This window comes from Lethenteron reissneri, chromosome 26 (assembly GCF_015708825.2).
Source record: "Lethenteron reissneri isolate LAM-NWPU_2019-01 chromosome 26, ASM1570882v1, whole genome shotgun sequence".
Taxonomy (NCBI): domain Eukaryota; kingdom Metazoa; phylum Chordata; class Hyperoartia; order Petromyzontiformes; family Petromyzontidae; genus Lethenteron; species Lethenteron reissneri.
Window position 1 is genome coordinate 903,991 of NC_083804.1, and position 19,349 is coordinate 923,339.

Consider the following 19,349-nt stretch of genomic DNA (forward strand, 5'->3'; position numbering starts at 1 on the left):
GGCTTGAGTCGGCGGTGAGCGGCATTGTTGATATTTGGTGACAGGATGTTGGCCAGAACAGGTAGCCAGAGGATTGGCATCAGTTTCAGTGGCCTGGTGATGAGGCGCATTGCGTTGGGTATCTCGCAGTGTTGTGTCCGAGCTCCCTGACCAGACTGGAGCGCAGTGACTCTGCCACTGAGCAGACCAGAGGCAGGGCAGCAGCCAGCAGCACAACGGCTGAGAACCCCAGGTCGCACATGTCAGTTGAATAAAGCACAGAAACTCATCAGTAATTAATTCATATATTTTTTATTGTTTAAAATAGTGTTACAGTCAACAAGTCAGGCATTGTACTCGGTTTAAGATACCTGTCAGTTGCATCTCCATACGCAAACGCTACATGGACAGCAACATGTGCCAGGTCAGAAGTGCACGTAAAAAATAGCCATTCTCACGATAAGACGCCGTGGAGAATTCATGATATTCACAGCACACTTGTTTACGCCCCAGTGTATGTAATGTTAGATGCCTCTACGTAAAATTATAATAATAAAAAAATACAAATTATACTTCTAAATTACATATTACACATGTTTACATACAATAGCAGCTTTATAAATAAAAAGATAAATTAATAATATTGATTTATATATTTCCAAAATATTTACTATAAGATTATGATTGTCCATAACCCATTTCCTGGCAGTAAACTCTTCCAGTTTGAAGAGCATGTGAACACTTTATATGCCATCGATTTTTGCATACAATTCTCTCATATATTACACATGTTATCATGATTACAGTAATTATGTACTCATGATAAAAATTAATAGAGAAATTTGTATTGCCTCCAGTGTTGCAGAAAGCATCAATGAACCGTAGTAAAATGGGGGGGGGGGGGGGGAATGAACATGAGCGTTTTTGTTGTGAAGAACAGCATCACGTGTTATCAAAACTAGATAAATTAAACTTAGAACAAACTCCATAAACAATCTTTATACAGCCCTTAAGGGCTCATAAACATTAATAATGGTCGATATAGTGTGACAAGCAAGATACAAAATATGGAATGCATAGATATGCACAATTTGTTTCTTACATAATGCAATACTTAATATTTAATATGTGTAAGTATAATACAGCAACGAAAAATATAAGCATGCTATTTATTATTGAATGTGTAATCAGTGATTTCATACAGGATACATGCCAAAAGGTTCCATAGTAATGATGTGCATTAAAAAATAATGGAATGCTAGCTGCAGAAGGTGTTTTAGTTATCTCTGGAAGGCCAGGAACACTTCAGAATACTTGTCCCCTGCTTATGTGGCTTGTGAATAAACGCCCTGGGTGGTCGTGATTAGCACAGCTTAGATTTCCTGTCTATGGACGAGCTTCTAAATAGCACGCATCATTTTAAGCGACAACCCTGTTTACTGCTGTAAAAATGAGAATTTACAAGGTTGTATCAGTCACTACCCTTTTGTAACATCATTCTTTTTCAGAGATAGAATATTGTTGTTGCGTTTATTTGTACTGTTGCATACTATATGCACACGGCATGCACAATCTCCTTAAATAACAGGGTGAATAGTGAATATTCGGATTGTTTTTGTTTTCATAATAGTGTTTTGGAAAGGAGTTGACAATGTTAAAATAATGCCCATGCGGCTGGTAAAAAAAATACTTTGAGATGTGGTGAAAGTTTAACTGCCCAGTAATAATTGCACAACAAGTGGAAGTGAGCCCAAATGCGTGCGTCTTCATTTCATCCTTGCACGGTCGACTTAAATTTCCAATTGGGCGCATTATTTAAAGGTAAATTGCTGACCGTTTGCAATAAAGCTGATCAATTTTGTTGAAGGAGGAAGATACACAACGCTCGCTCTCCATCACCATCTCAGCAGGCCTCATTGTAAATTAATATCCATAATGCACTACATGATGTGCACATGCTCCACTTTAACTGCGTGGATTTTTATATAATCCAATTTCATACAGTGGATGTAAAACAGAGCATAGAACATATATATACACCTATGGCCTGCTCTCCCTGGAAACTCAAACTTATCTTGACGTAAAACCAATCCCAGTCCAATAACCTGCAAGGAAATGTCACACTATTAGGTTCTCCCAAACAAGGGCTGTAATACTCATTGGTGTTTTATGACCTTTATGTATGTGTGTGCACGTGCTGGTGTGCATATAATGTCCGTAACTTCAACTATAGTTTTATGAGTGCTTAAAGCTGTACACCAAAAGCAAGGTAGATTTTTGCTCGAATGCATGTGCCGTGAATGCTGAGTTGTGTGACAAGGGCCGGAGGTCTGATACAGAAGGCCATGCCTAAACTAGGCGCCACACTCAGGGTTAAGTTCATCAACATTTTAGTTTTAGTCTAGTTGGCCAAAATCTGTGGGATTTTACTCAAGTTTTAGTTTGTAAATTAAATTTAGTCATTAAAATAAAAATAAATGCTGACGAATATAACACTGGTCACGCTATAAGTGACAATAATTTCACTACTTTAAAACGCCTCCAAGCTTTGTGTTTCTGTTTACACGAGGTCACACCCAGTAGGTTCGATGATACAACTGAGATGCACTCACATATTGTGAGGCAGAATTTGCAGTCACGCCTCTCACCAACATTAGTCATGTGAATACCATGTTTAATAAGCAAGTAAAAATATAATTTCTATAAATAAAAAACACGTAGTTCAATTGCAGTGACTGCTCCTAAACGCAGCAACGTCACCCCCCCCCCTTCACCGTTATAGATACATGTCAAACATCCCAGATGCCAGCACCACTCACGGAAGACTGCATCAGCATTTCCCTTCTCTTATTCAACAGCAAATAGTAAAATGAAGTCACACAAAGAAAAACTCGTGTGTTCGGAAGGATGGGAAACGTAACAAAACAAGCTCACTAAAAATGTGCGCACTTTAAACAGAGACATACACTTATTTTACTGTCACGTGTGGGTGAACAGGACGGTTCATGTTGAAAGAAAATGTGTCGCGTGGAGTCTCTGGGGTGAGGAGGTTGCCAGATCACACATTCCTTCAATTACATTGACTGATTGACTTGGAATGCAGTGGCCTCTGGAGACAAATCGGTCATTGAAGTGTCAAAAGGGTCCCTAGGGATAAGGCTTAGCAAAACAATTAAAATGTTTGGCAAATCAAATTTGCTTTACGACATCATAACAACCACATGTACGTCACGGACAAAGATACAAAGCCATGTTATATATGATGACAGGCAGTGCATCTGTCAGGGTAACGTCAGCCAAACATGCAAGGGTCTCCAGTGTTACGGGCTGCTGTAAGCAGACCTGTCAGGCGGTGTGTTTTAAGTTGGCACTGATGCTGGATAAAGTATGGCATTAAAAAATGATTATCAATGGATGCAAAATGAAGTTGTCAAGCCAGCGTAGTTACTAAACCTAATTTCTGACACTCAATGAATGAATCTCCAGCACTGCGACATATAAATAACGAGGCATCTGTCTGTCGGTTAATCTTTCAGTTACCAGTCATCATCAATCCTCTCTCGAATTGGGTGCAGTTGCCCTTTGAAAACGCTTTCTATTAAACATTGATATACTAATTAATTTGGTGGTGCCTATTCGCATTTTGTTTTGCACGAGGAAAATAATAAACCCATGCAGTATTCCTGGCGAATAGACATTTGAAAGGGCCCAAGCGCCTGAGTTAGCTAAGAAATGTTGAGTTACGACGAATTCCCTCCATCGTAGAACACTATAAATTATCTCATTATACCAGTAATATGTTAACAGTTAACAAGATGCAATACATTTTTAAAAAGTCATGCACGCTTTCTGGATTCTACGTGAACACGTCTCTACAATAAAACTATATTTCTTAATCCGTCCGCTGCAGTGCAAATACACGCATGAATGTCGCGCGACTAGGCAGCACGTACAGCAAACCATCATAAACAGCCACTTCCTCAAATGTAGTAAGACCACCATGAAAAGTCAACGACCGAAGGAATGAGGTTGCCATCCGCATGCTCTTAACCCTGCAGGAACACCGACACGGAGAGGGGGGGGGGGGCTGCAAGTGGTCCGACTGTTCGTGATCAACGACGCAATGGAAATAAAAATTAAAGCGACGGTGGGCAAGAGTCTCGAGTGACTGATGGGGGCGTTCATGAGGAACGGTTCAAGTGATCGATGAGAGAGGAGGCGGGATTCTGGGAGGAAGGGGGGAGACTGTAAAGAGGGATGTCCTGTGGGGGGGGGGGGGGGCGTGAAGGAAGAGGATTCAAGTGACGCGAGAGGGGGAGAGGATCAGATTGAGTCGCAGGGATGGAGAGGACGGAGTCCTGGGAAACCCGCAGAGACACTCCCGAAGTGGGTCCAATACGAGCACTTTGTGGATGTATCAGCAGTCTGGACGTGAACGTGCGGCGTCAAACCAAGGGACGGCACGCCCTCTCAGAGTGTACAGAGGCATCACAGACTTTAGTTTGTCATTCATTAGTTGACAAACCAATGAGATGGATAGGGGCCAATCTCGAAGTTGGGGGTGTGGCAGTCAAGAAGCCATGGGGGGCTAAGTGGATGTAGGCTAAGGAGGGGGGGGCTGGAAAGGTGTTAAGGGGGGTGGGGGGGCATAGCCCATGGTTATCCGGCTGCCCCACTTATCCAAATTAAAAGACACAGAAACAATATTTTCTGAAAATATTGAGTCAATAATTGCCACTCCATCACGGTGTTCTTATAAAATGCTATGTTTGGGTGTAATGGTTTCAGTAAAAGTGTCTCTTTCTTACTATGCTTGTACATTATATGCATGTCTAGGGAGAGAACATTTTGTTGAGTACATACTGTATTGATGTAATTTACTAATTGAGAGGCATTTCACTTGAATTGTAAAAGCTGATATGTAATTAACTCTTCACAGTAATGTATATGTGTTAATTTAATCATTAAATGCATACCGGGACAATGTGTAATGTGTGTGCTGTAGAGCGCTCAACATGGTTTTAAATATATTTAAGTATATCCATTTGAAATGTTCCTGGCTGAACTAGAATTTAAAGTAAATGCCCATGTATACCCGTCACCCTAAAGTTGCTCAGTTCATGAAATGCATAAGAATGCTCCTATTCGGAACTCTATCATAAATACGATGAGACCTGCACGTAGACAAGGAGAACACACAACGGCCAGCTGAACATGGAGACTACAGAGCCCCGGGTGGGAATTCCAATGCCTCTCATCGGAACTGATCCTGTGCGTGCGTGCGTGAGCCGCACTTGGTAATGACCGCCTGCATATTCATCCACGTGCTCGGGCCTCACTGCATTCCGACCCCAGGGTGTTGTTGTGTGATGACCACGCCGAGCCAAACGCGGGCGGCTCGCCGGTTAGCCCACACGCTGAGGTAGTGTGCAACACAACTTGTATATCGCCTATGCAATGTGGCGCGGGTGGATTACAACGGAGATGAATTATCACTCGCAGCAGCGTCAAGTTGCTTCCACCTGTTTACAAGCAAATTAGACGAACACTTACACGATCCTCCAATGTAAGTCTGTGTCAAGGAGTGCAACACATCTGGCACATACCCACACACTAAACGGACTTGCTTGCCTCCCAGTTGCGAGCTGGCACGAATGCAGCGACAGCCCATTGGCGATGTTAAACCCGCCAGGTGGCACCTTGATCGGTGATTGTGCTCACAATCACAATGCGCTGGGGAGACCCTCTGCACTGAGCACGGGGGGGGCAGCCTCGTCGGATGCAAACACATCAATCACCGCTGGTTAACTGAGGTGGCATATCGGTTTGGTTGAATACATACGGTGCATACGTTCCATTCAGTACATCGGGCGTCGTGTCCTCCTGTAGCGAGTGAGTGTAAATGGAGATGTGTTTTGTCTGCTCTGTCCTAGTTTCACAGTCCCTTCAAGAGTGATGTTTTATTCATATCTGCAAAACTGTCACGCGTCACCTTCACTTGAGTCGCGTTTTTCTTAAATGCAACTTCGCAGCAGTGCGTGTCACGAACTGACCACGCAAGCACACGACAACACAACAACTGCCCTTGTCATCATCAGCCATGGTCACTCCACTGCTGGCTAAGTGCGTATCGGTCAAATCACCCCTTCTCACTCACTCGGCACATTGTTGTGGTGCTTTTGTGGACGCAGGAGTTCTGGAGGAGTACCTGAGGCCCAATGATTGCGGGTTACCATTTACAAGTCATAAGAATAAAAAATAGCTAGTATCTATATATTTTTGTTTCTGATGCAGTGAAAAATATTTTTTTTGCCACACGACCTTGTTGAGGACATATTGCGATGTCTTTTACACCCCCGCACACATAATTATATCTCTTGTATCTACACGCAGATCTACAACATTATGATGTCATGGTTACCAATGACCACGGCCACAGTAAGTGAAACTGTGTGCGTGTAAAAGGAGTACAACTAACATAACTTACACTTGACCTTTCAGGCACTGTCCTCCTCCACTGTTTAACTCCATACCTAGTAGATGCTTTTGCTACGCTCTTGTTAACTGATACTTGTGTGTGTGTGTATATACTGTGTGCACGTGTGTGTATTAAGTAAACATTATGCAGATGTACGATGGATTTGTATTGCGTGTCCTCTGATGATCTGGACTCGTGTGGTAGCTTACGTTGCTGTGCATGCCCAACGGTTAGAACTGCTTTTACATTCACAATCTCGGACTGTTTTGCATTTCCATCCCATTCCACATTCCACTCGCATGGCAATGGTGGGCGCCATACGCTCTCAATAATCAAAATATCGCGTTAGACACGAACACGTTATGAAATCTGAATATTGCGCATTTCAAAAGAGGGGGGAGGGGGGGCAGGGGTATCATTGTTATCTGGCTTGCCGGCCGATGCGTCTGATGGCTACATACGCAAATGAAATGCCGTCTATGCAAACTAATTTGTGAATGTCTCCAGCACCGGCCTACTGTGGGATGCCCTGCCATGTGCAGTGCTGACCTTGCATGCGATGCGATGTGCTACTCCCCGATTGGCTGTGTTGGTATGAGGTGCAGGCGTAACGCAAACATCGATGTAGTCAAAAGACACCGCGAAACATTCTTGACCGTCTTAATCACATCCTCCATCGCACAGTCAGTCATCGCGCGTTCGTTGCTGAGGGGTTGAAGGTGGAGGGATTGAAACTAAATCTGAGACTGTGACATTGTGTGCGCGTCCGTGTTAAAGCATGGAGTGTGGGCGCCAGGGCGAGGCCCCGCGACCCCATCGCGAGCGATGTTGCGGCTGGTGCCCCTGGTGGACACCGCAGTCGACCCTCCTGCACCGCGTGCCAGGCGCCGCTGTCCGCGTGCCACCAGACCCTGGCCAGCCTCCCGTGGGGCACCGCGCTCAGCTGCTGCTGCTGCTGCTATTGGCTGCTGTGTCAGTGGCTTTCATAGTGGAGGGTTCGATTGGAGCAAAGTGTCAGCGCAGACAAAGCGTAGCCTGATTCCTCTTTGAATAATGCAGTGTTACACTTGGCTGAACTGGCCCTCTGCCACCAGTGAAGCTGAAATCTCATTCGTGGCACTTAATTCGTATTCGCGATGCAATGAAAGTGTGCTTTCAACAATGTAATGTGAACCTGACACCATTGCACGTGTAAGCCAATATTTCTTTGACAGCATAACTGAAACATTACGACTGTAGGGGAGAACGCGTGGGGCTGGGCATTGCGTTGCAGCGGCGTTTGACACTTAAGGGTTCAGATTGTGGATATGAGAAACGAGTACAGAATCATCTCTTAAGACTCCTCTTAAGTCCAACAGACCGTACGAGTGGGCCCCACAGCTATATAGCTTTATGAATACCCAATGTCGTCACTCTCTTAGATACTCGGACTTACGACAAGTCTCATATAAAACTTACACAATGTTAGGGCTGTCACAAGTCGTTCTGTACTCCGACCCCTGGAATCCCATGCAGGCAGATGCTTGTGAGCATGCTGTACGCACACCCCAGACTGAGTGCAAGAAAGCAAAGAACAGCATGCCACGAGTGTGGTAATACATAACACAGCTGAAGCCTTTGGGATCATGCCACCGGATGCTTGTGTCACGTCTATAACCTCATACCTATACTTATCAAGAGCACAGAAAGTGTCGGCGAATGTCGCAGGGGAATTGTGGAATGCGGTGGTTGTGCTTACTATTATTTTCTCCAGCAAAGAGAGCAGGGCTGCGACTTAAATAGCGCTGAATGCCACCACACCGCGCACAGTGGCCCATGTGCATCCCGGGGGAATATGAGAGGTGGATATATATTTAGATTATAATATATCTTTTTGATTTTCCATTTAAATAGCGTTGCAATTTCCCTATACTTAACTGTCCAGTCATAAGGCTTTGTCAATGGTTCCGTGACTTTCCGCACCTCCAATTACCGTGGTTGGCTACGAACGGTGCGAAAGAAGTTCAACATACATACTTCTGTTAAAATTATACCACGCTTCACATTTGGCACAAACTCGTCATTAATGAATACATTTCTCTCTCTCTCTCTGTTGGTTCAGCCTGCAATGTTTTCCACACATGTAAGTGTATAAAATTCTCACCCAGTGTGCATGTAAACATATGCATTTTTAATTTTACTAAATGGGATTCAACTACTCTTTGTTTTAACAGGCTTCTGCAAAGGATGCTATTCGCCCGTAAATAACACTCAGCGGCATAATGTCTGGGGGCTAAAGAAATCATCCGAGTGGACATCGCCGTAAATACCCGAAATATTTGATTTGTTACAGTATCGATGAGACCGGAGGCGATCTAGAGAAGCAGCGAGCAGGTCACATTTGCTATGCTAAGTCACTAGAGCCAAATACAAATCTTGGTCCTTTAAAACCATCAAAAGCCACAAATGTTCCCCGTTTCACATTTTGTACATCCACCTTTAGCGAAGACCCTGCGTACGGGGGGGAGAGGGAAGAATGTGCAACTCCAATTCAGTCTCCGTCTCTCGGCTTCATTGACGTTCAACCGTTTGCCGCCTCGCTTCCCAAATCCGCAGAGTTTCTTCCACGTCCATTGGCAAAACTGATTGTCGAAGACAAAGCGGCCTTGTGGTTGGTCCGTAGTGGTACATCTCATCGGATCTAAAACTCGAGGCTGGATCGCCGCCGCATCTGCTGACCGCTTGCAAATTCGTCGACGAATCTGCCGTTGCGATGGTTTCTGCCGCCTGGCGCGTAGTCCTCTGTCGCGTCACAGCGCTCGCACGCGACGCTCGTCGTTCCATTGGCCGGCCGCCGCAAGCGCCGCTTGGCTCTAGAAGGAGCGCATGTACGGCGCCTCGGCGGCGCTCTCCAGCGACGATTGCGACGGCCTGCGCGCCACCTGCGCCAGCGTCGGGTCCACGAGCGAGAAGGTGGGGAAGAGTTTGTACCAGCCGATGACGGCGCTGCTCAGGTCCAGGTCCTCCAGGAGGACTTGGGCCGCTCCCATGAAGCACTTGTTGTCCATCCGCCCGTAGTCGCCCCACACAATGATCTGCAATGAAACGTAACGATTATTTCACGTGTTATACGACGAAACGGGTCAGCCGGTTGCAGAGGTGCGCGGTTGAAGACCGGCGGCCACCCTGGTAAATACTGCAAGTGTATTGACCATGGAGTATGTGCCGTCTGCTTCGCAGCGGGCATTAAAGGTCTCCGGGCAATGTTTCAAAAGAGAATCGGCCATGTGTGCCGGTGTCACGTTCCAAATTTGGCAAGAATAAAAATTCCTTGCTAATTTATTTGGTAAAACAGCGCAGCAAAATGTGTTAAGTTATCATTGTTGTTGTTGTTGACTTCATGAACTTTCGCCTCTCTTTGAGCTCACCTGTAAGACTTTGCCGTGGGGATTCTCCTCGAAGATGAAGTGCTGCTGGTAAACGGGGTCCAGGCTGCGTCGAGCCACCTTCGTTTTCTTCTTGGCCAAGCAGGTGCCGCTCTCCAGCAGGTAGAGCTTCACGTACGGCGCTGGGCGCACGCCAAGGGGAAGCCACGATGAGCGTGAGACGACCACCACTCGCAGATACACCTCATCGAGGCGTCAGTAGTTTGTACGCCAACCAAGTCTAAAAACTATTTTTTATTTGATCAGGTAAAGTCCAGTGTGCTGTCTAGCTATTTTCAGAAACGAGACGGCTACAAATTATAGCTCAACGAAGTGGCTTATCGCGTGGAAATTTATAGCAGCCAAATATACTAAATTTCAAATCAATTTTAAATGTGGAGGGAACAACAGGAGGACCCAGACAAAACTCAACGCGACCACAGGGAGAACATGCAAACTCAAAATATACAGCAGGCATCAGGGTTGGGATGGAACCCACGACCTCCTGTATACCAGGCGAGGTAGTTAACATCTCGCCACCATGCAGGTACAGCCGAGCATCTGACAATCTTGCAATCGGGAGTTTGTGAATTCAAATTGGAGTTGACGATTGCCCATCAACATTCTGGGGTTGATTAAATGAGTACCACCTTGTGGGGAAGTAAACAGCAGTAAAAATGTGGAATTTTATCAACTGGCTCAAGGCCGTAAGCAGGATATATCACGATATTGACCGCCCCTCCCCCGAGTCACCCAGCCACCTGCAGGCTTCATTCTCACCTGGCGGAGATTTGGATCCACGTTTGGCGCTGAGTCCTCGCGCTCGGACGATCTCGACCTCCAGGTGACCTGTCCTGTCCACCATCCCAACCTGGATGTCACCTGAACACAGCCGAACATTCGCAGTGAATATCTCACAACGCCAACGCATGCCCGTACAACACATCTTGACAGGTTCACAATCAGAAGGTCAAAATTTTTTATGTTAGTTGGTAGTCAACTGAGCCGATCCTTCTTATAGGTTTGGTAAACTGAGTCACACTTTGGTTGTCTTATAGAGGAATTGACTGCCATAGGAATGTGGAATTTCCGCCACCGGCTCAGGGCCACGAATGGAAATGAGCACAACCCCATGCTCGCTGTACCATTAACACTCTTTGACTTGTTCGTAAATGTCCAATATCACATTTTCTCTTTTCTCAATAGTCAAATAAGAAATCCTAAGGCAATACAAATAAATATTGTATTTTTACTAGTATTCATTTGTTTTATTATTTCCCTGGCACAGGAATATCGAAGGCCCAATCAATGCGGTCATTACCTGAGGTGGACGTAATACCGCTATTGGATTTCCCTCAGGTCCAGAGAGGCGCAATCCCTGCTGGCCAGGCCCGGCTTGCGTGCCCCACGACACTTTGTGCTATTTCGCTCTCTGCCTCGGATGCAATGAAGGCCTGCACGAGGCCTTATAGTAAGTCATGACCAAACAAACGCGTTTTTTGTTACTCTGCCGTCTTAATTTTATGCCAAGCTGTCGACTTGTTGAGATAACGTCACTTGCAACTGTATGGATTCCTGCAGTCACGAAGGCTTCAAATCAAGATTGCAATTGTATGCTACATACATCCTCGTATGTTTACGTGCGAGTGAGTCCATTAATATTTGTGCGAGTCTGTCCCTCTGTGGGACTAAATGTCTCCGTGTGAGTCTATACGTCCCTGTGTGAGTCTATGGATCTCTATGGGAATATATGGGTCTCTATCATACCCACTTTTTCCTTTATTGCGTCTGTGTCTCTTACACGTGAGACACAACGCTCGAGCGTGTGGTAAACTAACCCGCACCACAGCTCATGCCAAGAGGCATTGTGGGTGCAGTGCGTCGTGACCCCAGTGCGTCTCAAGTCACCGTGACGACAAGGGGCAGCACAACAGATCACATTGTCATCCTCCTGACGCTCAGCTCCAGCCTCTCATTCAAATTTCAGCCGTGGTCTTAAAGTCTCCAATTCACACCGAATTCTATCCCAGTTAAACAACCGATGCTTGACATGAGCTGTGTAAGGTAAACACTTCGTGATCATTGTTATTGGTTGTGCCGTCAAGGATTGTTCTCCAGTAATTTGTCGTGCTGATGACCACCATCAACGAGTTGACTAAAACACCTCCAGTGAAAAATTGCCCTCAGTTCACAGCGACACGGGCTGACGGCTGAGAGAAAGTTTCTACCTAAGCTTATGCAAGCGGTCACACGTTTGTGTCACCTTGAAACAAATTGTACGGAGGTTCGCTTAATTAATTAAAGCGGTGCCTTTGATGAAATCCCAGCTCTTGCAGGCGAGCAGAGTCGTTCGGCAGAGAGATAATTCAGCAATTAACGACGATGTTTGATAATAGCACAAAATCAACAAAAAACGCGAAACCATGGCTGGCATTTCCACTTAGCACGTTTCAACCTCACAAGACTGGACTGCAGTGAAAACTAAAAACATATCAAATATATTCTCACTTTCAAATTAGGGATTAATAAATAGCTGTGGTAGAGTAACGTGTCGGTACAACCACCTCTTACAGCCTGTCTGGTCAACGTGGAAGAGTAAACCAAATACCCTCCATAATTCTCTCTGGTGGAGACCCTTCTGTCAGCAGTGGAATGACCAAACAATTTCAGGGCTGCACCTTTATATTTATTACCTATAAAGAGTAATTCCTTATTATATTTTCCCCTGGCAACTACTGCTAAATTAAATCTCAGTTTAAACAAAAATGATCCTCAGTGTGGTGCGATTCAGTGTGGAATACAAGACATACTATTTTAAACTTCGCCACCCGGCAGTGGCGTGGCTACCACTGGAGTTCATTTCCTAATCCTCCGCTGTCTCTCCCAGTTAAATTTCGATTTAAAGCTTTCGTGACTGCAGGGATTCATCTTCTTGGTTCTTTCGGTAAAGTCACGTAGAAGGGAAGTAATAAAATAATAAAAATAAAACATAATAAAACAATTCTCACGACGTTTCGGCCACAACGCAAGCAGCCGTCCTCAGGTGAAAACCAGGTCCGTCGAGGCGACAGAGTCTGAATGAAACAGCACACGAGCTTGGAGCATATATATAAGCTGGGCGCATTGATTAGTACTGCATATGCATGTGCATTATGCAGGATTAACAGCATCAAAGGGAGCTGCAGTTACTGCTGCTGCAGCAGTTGCTGCTGCTGCTGCAGTTTCTGCTGCTGCTGCAGTTGCTGCTGCTGCTGCACTTGCTGCTGCTGCTGCACTTGCTGCTGCTGCTGCACTTGCTGCACTTGCAGCAGCAGCAGCAAGTGCAGCAGCAGCAGCAAGTGCAGCAGCAGCAGCAAGTGCAGCAGCAGCAGCAACTGCAGCAGCAGCAGAAACTGCAGCAGCAGCAACTGCTGCAGCAGCAGTAACTGCAGCTCCCTTTGATGCTGTTAATCCTGCATAATGCACATGCATATGCAGTACTAATCACATTCCTGCATTTCCCATAAATATGCTAAATTCCTTTTGATATGCAAATTCCTTTGTCAATGCGCCCAGCTTATATATATGCTCCAAGCTCGTGTGCTGTTTCATTCAGACTCTGTCGCCTCGACGGACCTGGTTTTCACCTGAGGACGGCTGCTTGCGTTGTGGCCGAAACGTCGTGAGAATTGTTTTATTATGTTTTATTTTTATTATTTTATTACTTCCCTTCTACGTGACTTTACCGAAAGAACCAAGAAGAGGTCTCTCCCAGTTGTTTATTACACGCTAAAGAATGTACATCGTGTGCAGAAGAGTTGCCAAAAGGTCAGCACGTCTATTACATACGTTTGGCACAGCAAGTAATGATAATAAAAAAACGCTACTGGCCCTTGTCAAATCACTGCTGGGTGAAGGCCTCCCCCTTTCGGTTGGTTGACCATACTTCACCGGGATGGTCAGTAGGGGTCGGGGCTGGTTTCGATATCACTCGCGACTCAGGCGAGATCGGGGTTAGGAATCAAATTGAGGCCATCGACCCGAGAGGGCAAAGCGCCTCCCCTCCTCCCTCCGCCAGAGCCAGCAATCTCGCCAATCTTGCGGGTGCGTCTCAATTGGCAGCCGTTTGCCATTAACATGAATGTGGCAATACGTGGATTGAACACGCAGGACTTTAAAGCAAAGCGCTGCAGTTACTACCACAAACTGCAGCGATCTACAAAAAGCAGTCAAGTGTCTCATATTCACACTCGCGGTGAAGGAGGCTCATCTCTGTGGCAGTTGTTGCGAGCCATAACAAAAGTGTTACTCAGAACAAATGGTGCTGACTGAGCTGAGCAGCTCTCTAGAAGGTTCAGCGCCACGGGTTATTGAGGATGCCATCAAGAGTGTGGTCTGACAGCGCTCTGTACCTCCCTTACCCTCCCCGACTCACACCTCCTCCATCTGCCCGACACAGATGAAAGTGAACCAAGAATGTGAAGGGCACCGTTATGCAACGACAAATGTCATTACTCTTTGGTTCTTTAGGTAACGTCACGTAGAAAATCAAATCAAATACTACAAGCAGCCATCATCAGGTAAGAATGAATGATAAAACACAGACACGGAAACACCATAGGCAGACACACATGCAGAGACACACCGAGCGAGACACACACATGCAGAGACACACGCACGGCGTGTCTCTGCATGTGTGTCTGCCTATGTTGTTGTTTCCGTGTCTGTGTTTCATCATTCATTCTTACCTGATGATGGCTGCTTGTGTTGCAACCGAAACGTCGTATTCTATTATTCTTAGATTTTATTTTCTACGTGACTTTACGGAAAGAACCAAAGAGCAATTCCTGCAGTCACGAAAGCTTCGAATCTAGTTTGACAAATGTAATGTCCATTAGAAACCAAGGCGTGCGCTGTGGTGACTGTCAGGCCGTGGGAAACGAACGAACTGACGCTGTACAGGCCGCCTCACTGGTAAACACACCTGGCACGCGACGACACGACCGTGTACATTGTAAATGCAAATCACCCTACGCCGCGGATAATGAAAGCACATTCACAACAACAACAGATAAAGTGGTTATCCCTCAGTCGTCTCTTTGGGATGCGTGTTGTGTGTACAATGGAGGTTGAAAGTGTTAATGCAACGTGCGGAGCCGGGAAGAGAGGCTCTGAGTGAGGGCTGTTGTAGGAAGCACTCAGCCTCAAGTGAGCAGCTACTGGTGCGGTGTGCAGTAAACATCGCCACTCGGGAGACAAAGGCGGTCGGGCGTGGTGCTGGCCACCCACCCCATCGTGTACCCTGCTGGCCTTCATATGCGCTACTCGCTAACAGCACTTTCCCAAAAAGTCCGTTGAGGCAATACGGGGGATCTTTGTCTTTGTTGTTGTGCCCCTTCCCCCTGTGTGAGTGTGTTTACCCTAATCTGCCGGCAAGGGTGCTGCTGTTCACCCTGTGAGGGAAGGAGTCAGGCAAGGACAGCTTGAACATTCGACGCGTGTACGAGGCAGCCTCCCACAGGGTTCGACACGCGGAGATGAGAAACCCCGCCGAGACCGCATAAATTACCGGCGGTGGTGGCCGACTTGCTCCCAGTCTAACTGCTCACAGTGGATGACAAATGTCGTTGCGTTCCCCCCAATTCAGCAATTTAAGTTGGATGTAAAAACTCAATAAATGAGAGCCGCGTGCGTTGTTTATCGAGGAGTGTTTCGTGTCAATCCACCTGCGGTCTCAAAGGGAATCGTTCGTTAACGCTCTCAAGGTAATGAAATGGCTTTTGACGCGACGGCTCTGCTGGCTCGCTGTGTTTGAGTCACCCGGCAACATTGCTCTGCTTTGTGCCATAGTTAGGCCCGGAGCAATCAATACGGTGACTCCTGGTGCCACGTGATTTGCCTTCGGCCATGCATCAGCACTGAGCCTCCTGCACGTAAATGCATGTTCGGAGCTCCCTGTAGCTCTCCGCAGTTTTATATTGCCACGTGAACACACGTCATCATCATCAGCCATGACCAATCCACCACTGGATGAAGGACTCCTCAAGCCGTCACCGTCTCTCTCATGGTCTTGCGAGATAACAATACAAATGTAACTTTTCATGAATCCAGACATTTTCAACTCAAAAATGTGTTCATGCTGAAACACACATTGCGGCCAGAGGTCATTCATCACCAGCGGCCCTGAGCCAGTGGTGTAAATTCCACATTCCCATGGTGGGGTGGGGGGGGCAGTCTATGCAGGAGATAGGCCAACGTTTAGATCACTTAACGTGGCACTTGATTTCCACTCTCCATGGGCAGTTGGAGGCGTGCTCCTGTGAGGATGGAACCGTCTCATTTACTGGTGCACTCTTCACCGTGTCCAGCCCCACACAGGGGGCCCTTGACGCAGGCCATGATACTGACTCACTAGGGCAGAGTTCTTCACTGATTCTAAGAGGGAGGCCACTTTCGCCGATAAGACATCATCAGTGTGGTGGCCGCCATACATTTAAAACCATTGGGTTTGACAGCAGCACGATGATGGGGGGGTGTTGTCGCATTTGTGTGTTGAGGGGGGCCGCACTGAAGGCCACCTGGGGGCCTTGGAATGAAGTACACTGCACCAGGGGACCCGGCCGGTATCACCCAAACAAGTTCCTCACCAACAGATGGCGTCGCCAGGGTCTGCCGCCCGACCATCTGAGCAGGGCCCAGCCCGTCCAGGAAGTCGCTGAACTGGCTGTCGGGCCCGAACCGCAGGCCCGGGAACACGAGGCTGCAAGAGGGCGCCACAGCGAGGGGTCAAGCGCCGTGGCCACTGCGAACAGTGCCCACGAGGTGCGGTGTATATGCTGTAGGCAGTGAGCGTTCAACGAAAAACTGTACTCATGTTTTGTTTGAAATAGCAATGAACGAATGACCGGTGTGGTGAAGTATGGTCAAATAACTGACACGGCGTGGGGAAGCCGGCAGGCAGCAGCGGGCTGCAGACGAAACGCTCGCATTCACCGCCGCTCCACTCTCACCCTCAGCCCTGTCGCGCTCGCGACATTTAATTCCCAGCCTCCCAGCTCGCCTCCTGCACAGTTCTGCTTTGGGAATCTATCCGCCTGTGTCACACTCGGCTCTACGCCTTCTCCTCCTCATCACCACCATCATCACCCCTCCCCTCCCTCTACGCCTTACTTTATTCGCCGTGGGACTCTGCGTGCTACTAATAAAATAGCTGCCCTTCCAGGAGGCACGATGCACTGACTCATCAAATAAAGCTCTGCATTTGAGAATCAAATTCACGAAATGTGTCCACATTTTAACTGAACAAATAAAATTGTGACACGGCGTTGGCAGCGGTACCGATGTTCTTTCGTAGCAGAGCGAAGTTCGCCTATCAATATTTCGTTCCTGTCAGGGCCGTGTTTTGACAAACGTGTTTTCTTTGCAGTGTGAGTGGTTCACATAAACAATGTAGCCACGGGAGAATCGACTTGCCTGCAATGGCCAAATAAATAACACATTTCCAAATCAAATCGCTAAACAAAGTTGTAAAACCCATCACACCACTCACAGTGCAAACTCTTACCCCTAACCCAACCCCTTATCCTAACTCAAACCCAAACCCTTACCCTAACCCAAACCCAATCCCTTACTCTAATTCAAACCAAAACCCTTACCCTAACTCATACCCAAACCCCTACCCTAACTCAAACCCAATTGGGCGGCTCGCCCAAATCCGAACCCGAACTCAACTCGAACCCCGAAGACGTCAACTTGAGTCTCCTCGCCCTGCCACTGCGCGCTCTGCGCTCTCCCCCACACACCCACGTCCCCCGCCCCCCACACTCTCCCACACACCCACGTCCCCCGCCCCCCCACACTCTCCCACACACCCACGCTCTCCCCCACACACCCACGCTCTCCCACACACACCCACGTCCCCCCACACTCTCCCCCACACACCCACGCTCTCCCACACACACCCACGTCCCCCCACACTCTCCCCCACACACCCACGCTCTCCCCCCACGCTCTCCCCCACACACCCACGCTCTCCCACATACACCCCCGCCCCCCCACACTCTCCCACACACCCACGCTCTCCCCCCACGCTCTCCCCCACACACCCACGCTCTCCCACACACACCCCCGCCCCCCCACACTCTCCCACACACCCACGCTCTCCCCCCACGCTCTCCCCCACACACCCACGCTCTCCCACACACACCCACGTCCCCCCACACTCTCCCCCACACACCCACGCTCTCCCCCCACGCTCTCCCCCACACACCCACGCTCTCCCACACACACCCCCGCCCCCCCACACTCTCCCACACACCCACGCTCTCCCCCCACGCTCTCCCCCACACACCCACGCTCTCCCACACACACCCCCGCCCCCCCACACTCTCCCACACACCCACGCTCCCCCTCCACGCTCTCCCCCACACACCCACGCTCTCCCACACACACCCCCGCCCCCCCACACTCTCCCACACACCCACGCTCTCCCCCCACGCTCTCCCCCCACGCTCTCCCCCACACACCCACGCTCTCCCACACACACCCACGTCCCCCCACACTCTCCCCCACACACCCACGCTCTCCCCCCACCCTCTCCCCCCACGCTCTCCCACACACACCCACGTCCCCCCACACTCTCCCCCACACACCCACGCTCTCCCCCCACACTCTCCCCCACACACCCACGCTCTCCCCCCACGCTCTCCCCCCACGCTCTCCCACACACACCCACGTCCCCCCACACTCTCCCCCACACACCCACGCTCTCCCCCCACACTCTCCCTCACACACCCCCCCACACTCTCCCCCCACACACCCACGCCCTCCCCCCACGCTCTCCCCGACTCACTTCCCCTCCGACATGTAGCTCTTCATGCTGTCGTCCGTGGACTCGCGCGACGCCTGGCGCCCCATCTGCAGGTTGCGCATCTCGGCCGCCATGCCGGTCTCCGTGCTCCTCTGCACGGTGCTCCGCAGCTTCTTCCCGCCTGGAGCAGTGGGGACAGCGGGGAGACGGGAGAGCGGGGACAGCGGGGAGACGGGGAGAGCGGGGACAGCGGGGAGACGGGAGAGATTTGCGGATGCCGTTAGGGGCGATGAACCCCGGAGGGGACACGCGGCGCGGATGGAGGAGGCCGCTGCCGCTGCTGCGGCGGCCTCGTTGGAGATGAACGAACACCGCACGCGGATGGAGGTAGCGACGCAGAAGGGCATACATAGGGTTGCTAGGGACAATGATGTCAAGAGAGCCGCTGTTTAAAAGCGCATTAACCAGTGCATGGGAGCATGGACATTGCACCCAAAATAGGGTTGGGTTTTTCATAAATACAATTTTATTGGATTGACTTATATCCGAAACCAAAAATGTTTTGGGAGCAACCAAAATGTCATATTTAGGCCCAATTTTGGGGGATTTTTTTCTTCTTCAGATCGTTCAAAAAAATGTGGGCCACGTCCCTCCTAATTATCGACGAGCTGTGGCCCCCCCGTGCCTGGCCCTCCCGTGC

General features: G+C 48.5%; 1 protein-coding gene across 1 annotated transcript in view; it reads right to left on the bottom strand.

Annotated features, from left to right (window-relative positions):
• Positions 1-290: 290 nt before the first annotated feature.
• LOC133347446 (regulating synaptic membrane exocytosis protein 1-like) overlaps positions 291-19,349 on the bottom strand; it is a 28,592-nt gene continuing 9,533 nt past the window's right edge. Inside the window, exons 2-6 of the mRNA XM_061559702.1 lie at positions 18,692-18,830; positions 16,488-16,600; positions 10,642-10,743; positions 9,865-10,004; positions 291-9,531 (exon numbers count right to left, since the gene is read on the bottom strand). Of these exons, the coding sequence (XP_061415686.1) occupies positions 9,310-9,531; positions 9,865-10,004; positions 10,642-10,743; positions 16,488-16,600; positions 18,692-18,830 (716 nt within the window). The 3' untranslated portion in view covers positions 291-9,309. The remainder of the gene's footprint in view (positions 9,532-9,864; positions 10,005-10,641; positions 10,744-16,487; positions 16,601-18,691; positions 18,831-19,349) is intronic.